The sequence below is a fragment of the Bombina bombina genome, chromosome 7 (genome assembly GCF_027579735.1).
Source record: "Bombina bombina isolate aBomBom1 chromosome 7, aBomBom1.pri, whole genome shotgun sequence".
Taxonomy (NCBI): Eukaryota; Metazoa; Chordata; class Amphibia; order Anura; family Bombinatoridae; genus Bombina; species Bombina bombina.
In genome coordinates, this window is record NC_069505.1 from 64,654,145 (window position 1) to 64,664,299 (window position 10,155).

At 39.8% G+C, this 10,155-nt stretch overlaps 1 protein-coding gene across 1 annotated transcript; it reads right to left on the bottom strand.

The window, feature by feature from the left end:
- Positions 1 to 6,645: 6,645 nt before the first annotated feature.
- Positions 6,646 to 8,208, bottom strand: RAG2 (recombination activating 2). The gene has a single exon (XM_053688879.1). The coding sequence runs from the start codon at positions 8,206 to 8,208 to the stop codon at positions 6,646 to 6,648; it is 1,563 nt and encodes a 520-aa protein (XP_053544854.1).
- Positions 8,209 to 10,155: the final 1,947 nt, after the last annotated feature.

Consider the following 10,155-nt stretch of genomic DNA (forward strand, 5'->3'; position numbering starts at 1 on the left):
ATCGCTTCTGGGAGACCATCACTCTCCCAAAGCTCTCGGAGGAGCAATTAGCCACGCTGAATGCCCCTATAACAAGAGAAGAGGTAGAAAGAACCATCATGAGCATGTCAATGGGTAAGGCGCCTGGTCCCAATGGCCTACCGATTGAATTCTATCGCCTACTCAAACCGCAAGTGGCCCCCTCCCTCGTGGATCTGTTCTCTGCCTATTCCGAAGGGGAGAAAACCCCCTCCCCGGAATTTCTGTTGGCCTCTATCACATTGATCCATAAAGCGGGTAAGGATTGTTTGCTACCTGAGTCTTATAGGCCGATTTCTTTATTGAATTCGGACTATAAGATCCTTACCAAGTTGTTTGCCGAGAGGCTGAAGTTTATTCTGCCCAATATCATCCATGAGGACCAGACGGGCTTCATGTATGCGCGTTCATCGACGGTTAATGTGCGAAGGTCTTACAGATTGTCCAACACTTCTGGGCGGGTGCCCGTGGTCATAGGGAAGATAGACCGGAGGCCTTTCTGCTATCCCTGGACGCGGAAAAGGCCTTCGACCGTGTGGAGTGGGGTCATCTGTTCCACACCATGGCCAAAGCCAACTTCACCGGTCCCTTCCTTACCCTTATCAAAAATCTCTATCAGGCACCAATGGCAAATGTGCTAGTGAACAATATATTCTCTCCCAGCCTTCGGTTGCACAGGGGTACTAGGCAAGGGTGCCCTTTGTCACCCCTCCTTTTCAATTTAGCTTTGGAGCCATTAGCCATCAAGCTTCGTCAGGCCTTTCCAGGTATCGATATTGCGGGTGTTCCGCAGCATCTGGCTCTGTACGCGGATGACATGCTCCTCTTCGTGCAGGACGCCCAAGCGCACCTGCCTGACATTCTTCAGATTCTTGCTGAATTTGGCCTGTTCTCCGGTTATAAAGTCAATGTGCAAAAATCGGAGATCCTCTGGTTGAACCGCGTGGGGGGCTTGGATGCGGGGTACCCCTTCTCGGTAGCCAACCAGGATATCACATATCTGGGTATTAGGATTTCAGCTAACCCCAACAGACTATATGCTAACAATTTGACCCCTATTTGCGCGAAACTTCAGGCTCAGATGAACAGCTGGAGATCTCTTCCACTTTCATTGTCGGGAAGGGTGGCCCTACTCAAGATGGTGGTACTCCCCCGATTGCTCTATCCATTGCTCATGCTCCCCTTACTTTTGAACAAATCCGATATCAAACTCTTAAATTCGGCAGTGAGAGCCTTTATCTGGCAGGGGAAAAAATCAAGGATCTCAAGAGACAAGCTTAGCTTGCCCTTTCTCCACGGAGGTCTGGCGCTCCCAGACTTTCGGCTATACAATTGGGCCGCACTGACCCGACTGGTGGTGGATTGGCAGGTTGGCACTGGACACTTTTGTCGTACAAATCTAGAACAGGCGGTACTGGGTAATGTCTCTTTGGCTTACCTTCCACACGTGCCAGACGCAAGATCCCTGCGACCCCTGGGTCTTAGCATGCTATACAAAGACCCCTTGAAGGCCTGGTTACTGGCACATAAATACATGGGTAAAACTTGTCATGCCTCTCCTTACTTACCTATTAGGAGAAACCCAGACTTTCCGGCAGGCTCTGAGACCCTGCCTTTTCGCATTTGGGAGACGCGGGGGCTGTCTTCACTTAAACACTTGTTAGACCCGCTAACAAAAACTATCAAAACATTTGGGGCTTTGCAGAGAGATTACAATATAAAAAGAGCTCATTTCTATGCCTACTTACAGGTCTGTCACTATGTGGGGGCGCTGATCAGAGACGGTGCAGATTTTTGGGAGGGCTCTCCCTTCCGCCTTTCTCAGACACTATATGTCATGGGAAGGTTCTCGCTTTCGGAAATTTACCATACACTCCTACACCACCTTTCCACTTCTCATCAGTCTTCGATACAGGCAGGTTGGGTTAGAGAGGGTATGAGAGAGGTCTCTTGGATAGAAGTAAGGAACAGCTTGGAAAAAAACAGGAAAGCGACTTTGTCAGCTTCGTACAGAGAATCTCAAATACGTTTCTTGCACAGGGCCTATCTCACCCCAAGGGCACTGGCAAAATGGGTTCCATCCTGCCCGAACAGGTGTACCAAATGCGCCTTAGCTAACCCCGGGCTTTTCCATTACATATGGGATTGCCCCCCAATTAGGCAATACTGGGGTAAGATACAATTCTGGTTGAGAAGGCGGTTACAGATACAGATTGACATACTCCCTGAGACTATAATATTTCTGTTGTGGGATGAGAGACTCCGGCAACAGGACTCGATACTAAGCCTAGTTATTTTAGTGGCTAGGAAACACTTACTACAACACTGGATAGCAGACAAAGGCCCCTCTTTTAGAGGTTTCAAAAATCTGCTAAAATCACAAATTTTCATAGAACAGATGGATGTGAGACCCGATGTCCAGAATAGATTAAGTCTGTTCCTACGTAAATGGCGCAGACTTATACTCACTTTTGAGCTGGAGGTCCAGAGGCTAATTCTCAGACCATTTAAGGACTCAGTTGCCTTCATGGAGGACACACTTAGGGGAGACTGGGACCACTTACTCAACTAAAAATCTATAGGGGATATTATGTCAAACTCCGTATCCTCCCTGTATTCTTATCTCCCTCTCCACCCTCCTCCCCTATTATTACCACTACAATATCCTTTCTTTTTTTTTTTTTTTTTCTCCCCAGCCAGGCCTCAGCACTGTAGCGGTCCTGCCCTGACAGGTCCGTAACAGTTACCTCAGACAGAGGTTTTACTATTTGCACTTGTTAGTTAGGGTTATATTGTTTAGTTAGGTTTACGGTTTTGTACTTTGAAAAGAAAAAGGAAAAAGAAGAGTTTGGGATCAGGACTTTTGCACCACTGCCATTCCCATTTTCGGACATATACTGAAATACAATTTTCAACTGTTATCCTTTTATGGTAAATAATGTGTTAAACATGGAACTTGTATTCTACCCTCTGACATTGTAATGAACAACCATTCACTGTTGTAATATGACAGCATCATGGAATCCTGTTTTATTTGTGCATTTTGTCCTCCCTAATAAAAATGATATTAAAAAAAAATTAAAAAAATAAGAGTATTTTTCCAGTAACAACAGTTCCTGTGTCATTTTCTTCCACTCTAAAAAGTGGGTATAATACAAGCTTTCCATTTTCTCGCTATTAGAGATTTAGCCCCATTTATGCAGATCTGAATCAAGGAGAGTCTAAATTTGCATTGGGTTTGGGTATGTCATCAAATAGTATTGCCATGTGGGATAATTGAAACGCGGGGTCAACTAGTGGCTGCAGAGCCTTCTCAAGAGAGTTCCAATAGGGTTGCAGAGGGGGGCATGACCACCAAATATGTGACAAGGTTCCAATGTCTCCACAGGAATTTCAAGTAAGGTGTGCAGCTGAAATAAACTGCATTCTAATTGCCAAAAAGCAATGTCAAAGTCATGCATGTCTGCTCTTTCTGAACAAAGGGGATCTCAGAGAAGCTTTTACAAAATTTGTCATTAGGGTTACCAGGTGTTCTCCACAAAAATACTGGACTCTAGGTGACTGGGCAGTATAGTAGGTTGAGTCATGCAATACCTCCCATTAGCCCCCACTCTTGATCTATCCATGTATATTTTTCACAATTCAGCAGCCATTTTGCCCTTTGGCTGACAGTAACATACAATCAATAATGTTGCCTTTTTGATTGCTAGTTACACAATCGTGATTTGACCCAGTTGACTGCCACTTAATTCTTCCTGCTCCCTATTTGTAATGCATTAAAGCATAGGAGACCTCACGATTAGCTAAAACTCTGGAACTTTAAAACACTGATCATTTAAGTGTCGTGTAATTTTTTGAATATTTTACAGTACAGTCTGCAGGAATACTGGTATAGCCGGTTGAATACTGGACATCTAGCAACCTTATTTGTCATATGATTGCAGTAGTTATATGTAAATAAATTCAGTAAGAAACCCAAAGTTTGCAAAAAGTTAATGATTTATTTTATGTGATTGTATATGGCGGCCAAATAGTTGCATTAAATATACCAAAAAGGGCCTAGATCAATACCTTAGGTTGTCTTATGGTAAATAAAAAATCATGGTTTCCATCAGAGATTTACTTCATACATATTTACACCAAATGTTTTATGCGTAAGGATTACCTTGGGTTGATAACAGTATATGGGATGGTGCTTAATACATATTTTGTGTAGCATTTCTGGGATCCACATATTTTTATTATTTATTGGAGATAATATTTAATCATATGGTTCTGGCACAGTCTATTTTAATGTGTCTCTAAGGCCCTGATATTCAAAGATTCTCCACCTTGAAGAGAAACTGTAGTTTATAATTCACAGGGGCTGAACACACTGAATATTCAAAAGAAAAAAGGCAGAACTCTCTATCACTGCAAGATTTCTCCCATTTATCTATGTGAAGGAGAGACAAGGCCAGTGCAATATAGCACTGCATGATATGAGAGTTTTGTTACACTTACATTTTGTGCAATGTATTTTATATTGTTTTATATTTCAGATTGTGTACTTTCATTGTTATTGCATTTAAGCTTTACACATTCTCATTTTAATGCATTTAGATCTAGCAGTGATTTTACAAATTCTGAAAAAGTAGCTTTTTGGGGTTTGGTAAAAAAAACATGGGTGTTTTCTAGCTTTTCAAAAGTTTCTTTGTTACTTTAACAAATTAGGATCATATTTTGTATATTTATGTGTATCTTTTACAAATTACATGGCACATTGTATTTGCTGCATTGTAAACTAAAACTGACAGCTTCAGAAAATGGGAGGGACAGGGCAGTTCCCTGGGCTAAACAGGGGAGTTCACAGGGTATTTCTGAAGCTTTCTCACCAGTCTTGTGAAATTTTGAAAGTAGTTTAAACATGCTGGTCTCCCTGATTTGTCTTGCCAGCTGTATCCAGGTGATTGTAATTGATGCAAACTTAGATTTTATATCAGCCCCAGGTGTTCTCCAGTTACCTTCCCTCTCCCATTGTGAAATTTTGTTGTTTCGTTTTATGGAAGGCATCTCTTTGATTTTTCTAGGTTCCTCCCTTGTTCTTAGAAAATTCAGTGAGTACTGCCCTGTAAAGTGAGCACTATATTCACTCTCCAAACTAGATCATGTTTGATTATCTTGCCCATAGGACGTAATGATGTTCTCTTGGAAAATGAAGCTAACAGTTTTCAGTTTTAATTTAAATAGAAGAAATACAAAGTGCAATCTAGTTTGCGAAAGATACACATAAATATACAAAGTATAAGCCTAGTTTGTTAAAGTTACACAGAAACTGTGAAAGCAATATCAGAATTTGTCAAATCACAATCCTAAAAACACTGCTGTGTACAAAATACAATACAAGATAGAGAGTGCAAAATATAAATGTAATAAAATGTAATCTGAAATGTAAAGTGATATAGAATACAAAGCACAAAGTGTAAATGCAGCAGAACTGTCATATTTTCTCTCTTACGCATCCAGAAATGTAGAGAACGCTCCTTGGAGAAGTAAAGCAAAACTTTCCTTTTGAAAATTTAACTAGGGATCTCACAGTGCTGGATCCTTTTAGAATAGCTAACTTGAGTGGAGAGGTTTTGAATATCATGGCCATAGCATGCATGTGTAATCATAACATATCATTAAGTTCTGAATATTGGGTGTTAATTGTTAATGTAAAATGGTAGACATTTTTGGAAAACAAAGGGACAGTCTAGTCAAAATTAAACTTTCATGTTTTAGATAGGCCATGAAATTTTAAACAACTTTTCAATTTACTTGTTGAAGGTCGCCACTTATCTGGAGGAGCCAGTCTGGGCTTGAGACTACAGACAACAAGGCTAGCCATGGTTATGATATTAGTATACAAATGCATTGTTTTGCAGTTGTTATCAGCTACATTCAATTAGAAAAATATGTGTAGCAGGGTTAGCCTTGCGAAGTAACTAATGGTGCAATTCCAGCTCTGAGAATAACAATTTTGAGAGATAAATTACATGAAGAGAGGGCAAAATAGATAATGAAAGTATATTGAAAAGTTGTTTAAATTACGCATAACTAAACATTTTATATTGAAATCTTAAGGTGTTTACTGTTCCTTTAAATCTTCATTAAAGGGACACTGATTCAGATAGAGCATGACATTTTAAGCAACTTTCTAATTTACTCCTATTATCAAATTTTCTTCATTCTCTTGGTATCTTTTTTGAAAATGTAAGTTTAGATGCCGGCCCATTTTTGGTGAACAACCTGGGTTGTTCTTGCTGATTGGTGGATAAATTCATCCACCAATAAAAAAAAGTGCTGTCCAGAGTCTGTACCAAAAAAAAAAGCTTTTGCCTTCTTTTTCAAATAAAGATTGCAAGAGAACGAAGAAAAGTTGATAATAGGAGTAAATTAGAAAGTTGCTTAAAATTGCATGCTCTATCTGAATCACGAAAAAAAAAACATTTGGGTTCAGTGTCCCTTTAACAGTATTGTGAACAATGTTCGTCTAATAATATGCAGTAAAATGTTGGATTTTATAATAATAATGTGAGGAGAACACATTTTTGGCTTTAACATGCAGTGACATGTTTTCCATAAAATGAACATTTGTTGCAAACTCTACTCAAATAGACGTCTTAGGAATGATTTCTGTACTGCTGATAGTCGACTAGGGACATTTTTCTTGCGTATTGTCTTCAGACATGGCTTCTTTAGAGGAGCAGTTTTTCTCGGAGTCTGAAGACTTTTGGCAAGCTTAACATGTTCATTGCAGAAGTATTTGACGTTGTTCTCCGACAGGTAGATTAACATATTTTCCGAAAGGCCCATGCACTGAGAGTGCACCCAGTGACCACCTTCATTGGAGCAATAGATCATAGATGGTTTGTTGAGTTCTGTGGAATAGAATGGTACCCAAGTGTTAATGTCAACCTGGCAGTCAGTGCAACATGTGATCCAGTAACCCGTCTCTGATTCGTCTTCTTCATCATCTTCATTATAAGTGTCCTCATCAAACAGGTTTCCATCATTGTTAAATGTGAACTCTTCAGAATCTTCTAGTGGCATAGAATCCTCCAGCTCCTCTGTAGAGCCTTGGCTGCAACTCTGCATTATTTGCTCATCCTCTCCAAAGTTTAAAATGTACAGGAAATAGCTGGATTCTGAGCATGGGTGTTTATTATCTCCTGGGATTACTAATAACACTGCACCACGTCCCATATCCCCCCCAAACCATGTCTTGCTTTGTTTAATTTCGCCTGTCCATTCAGGTGTCTCAGATTTCTGAATGTCAATGGTGTCTTCTTTTATGCAAACTCTGTTGCAAATAAATCTTTTTTGACTGTCAGACTCATATCCGCCAACTATCATAAATTCTTCAAGACTGATCTGTGTTGCTATTGCACTAGAGAAGGACAAGCTGCCTTGCATGACTGTGCATGTGACAGCTGGACTCCCAAGAGGAAGGTCTACTTTAATCTTGTAAATATTTGTAGATCTACAATTACTTTCAATGCAGTGGCCACCCATAATATAGACAGTATCATGTTTTGCTAAGGAAACATGGAAAGAAATTCCATCTTGGAGCTCAGGTAGGTTGTATGAGGTAGATAATCCAAACTGCAGGTCAATAAGATATATGAGTGGCTGACAGTCAGCAACACTGTTCCAATTCTCTGTTGTTCTTTTACTTAATGGCACATATGACCTCCCACCGAACAGCACTGTTGCAGACTTTCCCCTGCTGTGGACCACATTTATGGAATGTCCATACCTTGCCTCTGGAATATCTCCCAATAGATCTTTCTCCATACAACACAGAATAATTTTCTTGTTGACTGATGGCACCATGGACATGATATATAATTTGTGAGAAATGTCATTGTTTGGGGTCTTTCCACCATGGATGAGGTATTGAGTAGACTCATCATTTGAACTAGATGGCAGTTGAGTAATAGCTGGGTATCTCAGTGGAGGGAGGTAACAAGAATTATTACTGAATGTGGTAGACCTCAACCTCAATTCGTTACATTTCAGATTAAGAAGGAAGACACCCGTTGGGCAGGAACGCTTCGGCCAACCTTTCTGTCCAAAGAAAAACACATGGCTTCCAAAATGAAGCAATGAGAAACCTGGCTGGATTAATGATGAATTGTTCACAGCGGTTACTATCTTTAGACACATTTGGAGTAAACAACCTGTGCCTGAAACAAAAGGATAAAAACTCAGTGAAAACATTGCATATACTGTTAGACAGAGGGAAATGAAATATTGTTACAACATCTGGAGTACATTAAACAACTACTCAATGCCTTAAATATATATTTGTAACATCCTAGGATATGTAAGCTGAAACTATCTACTACAAGAATAAAAACAATAAGGTATGTTATCCCTATAGCTAGCTAGATAGCTTGTAGCCCTCTTTGACAGCCAAGAGGTTTAAAGGGACAGTCAAGTCCAAAAAAATGTTCATGTTTCAAATAGGGCATGTAATTTTTTTTTTTTTAAATCAAAGTTTTTTATTTAAGGTATTTAGTAGTACAAGATATATGTCAGTACAATAGGTGCATCATCTCAATAACAGAAAAAAGGAAAAACAATAAACAACAATCCTCAAAATACAATACGCCTCAAAAATATTTCACCTGAATTCCAAGGCAACATTTCAGAAATTAAATGAACCTATATGACATATCATGACATGTATAAGCACTACAATAGTCATTACTAATGCAAGAGTGATAAACCAATTTGATACCTTAAAGTTTTTGTATATTTTCAAAATTACTGATGTACCTCTTTACAAAAATAAACTGCCTATTAGGAAGATACTTTAAACTGGAATATTTAGAGTAATGTCATATAGTATGAAGAGTACAGTGCTTTATTATCATGTAAAAAACTGCCTATTAGGAAGATAATTTAAACTGGAATGCTTAACATAATGGCATAACGTAAGGGGAGTGCAATACTTTGATATCATATAGCTGTGATAAAGGCTTGTAGTCTGTGGAGGATCAAGTTTACCTCAAGTGCATGCTTCCTTATTACAAAATAAATACAAAAAAGCTCCTTTATTATGATATAATTCCAATAGCTGTAGTTAGGTCGTATGGCTTTAGACAAAGAGGTATTATGACTTAATATATGCAGCATAGTAAGAAGCTGTATAGCATATGATAGTACAGGTAAGGGAACAGATTAACCTCTAATATGGCACTGAAGCCCCATGAGAAATATATTAAATATAGCCAGCGTAAAGGAGATTAGCTTGCATAACTAAAGGGATTGAAGTCATTAAAATATTACCCGGCAGTAATTAACGTGTGGTGAGAAGACAATATTAGCTAATGGCCATAAAAGGGTCTGAACACATTTACAAAAAACAACCAATCGAGAACTCTCTCTGCAGCCCAAAATATTCTCTAAAGACAAGGGGAATATGTAATAATCTTAACTCGTTGTTGATCCTTGTAGTACCTACTATCCACAGTGTGGTTAACGTTAAATCTAACAATAACACAATTGTACCACCAAATTTAATAAACTCTATTCATGTCACTAAACCCCAGTAATAGTGGTAAGTCCAGAATAGTCTAAAGGCCCACAGCTTTGTAGCCCTCTTGCTCTAAGGTCGGATCAGCTCAGCCTACAACTCTCTTGGACAGCGGCTCCGTCGTGATATAATAGCTGAAGAAAAGTTCAAACCCCACTCGGGGTGTCTCCATACCCGGGGAACTCCGCTCCCTCAGCGCTCGAGGTCCTGTCACCCGCAGCTGTGCATGTAATTTGTGATTCGTGAAAGGTATCGACCTGCGATACAGTCCATGGCTCTAAGCCCCCCTTTGTGTGAGCCGAACTGTGAGATATTGACCTGGGTTAGATAGAGCTCCGCCTGTAGGCTTCCTCTCGCGTACCCGGAGGCCGGCCGCGCCATCACGGGTTTCAAATAGGCCAGACACCGCATGTGGGTTTTCAATGTAGTTGTAGGTTTTATATCCCAGTGTAAGGCTGTGAGTGAAATTCTCTTCCTGAGCAGGAGAGTTTCCCCGGGTCGACTTTGCTTCGGCTGTCAATTTCAAATTTGCTAAAGAGCTATAGGTCACTTTGGCAATTGGTGTATCTGTA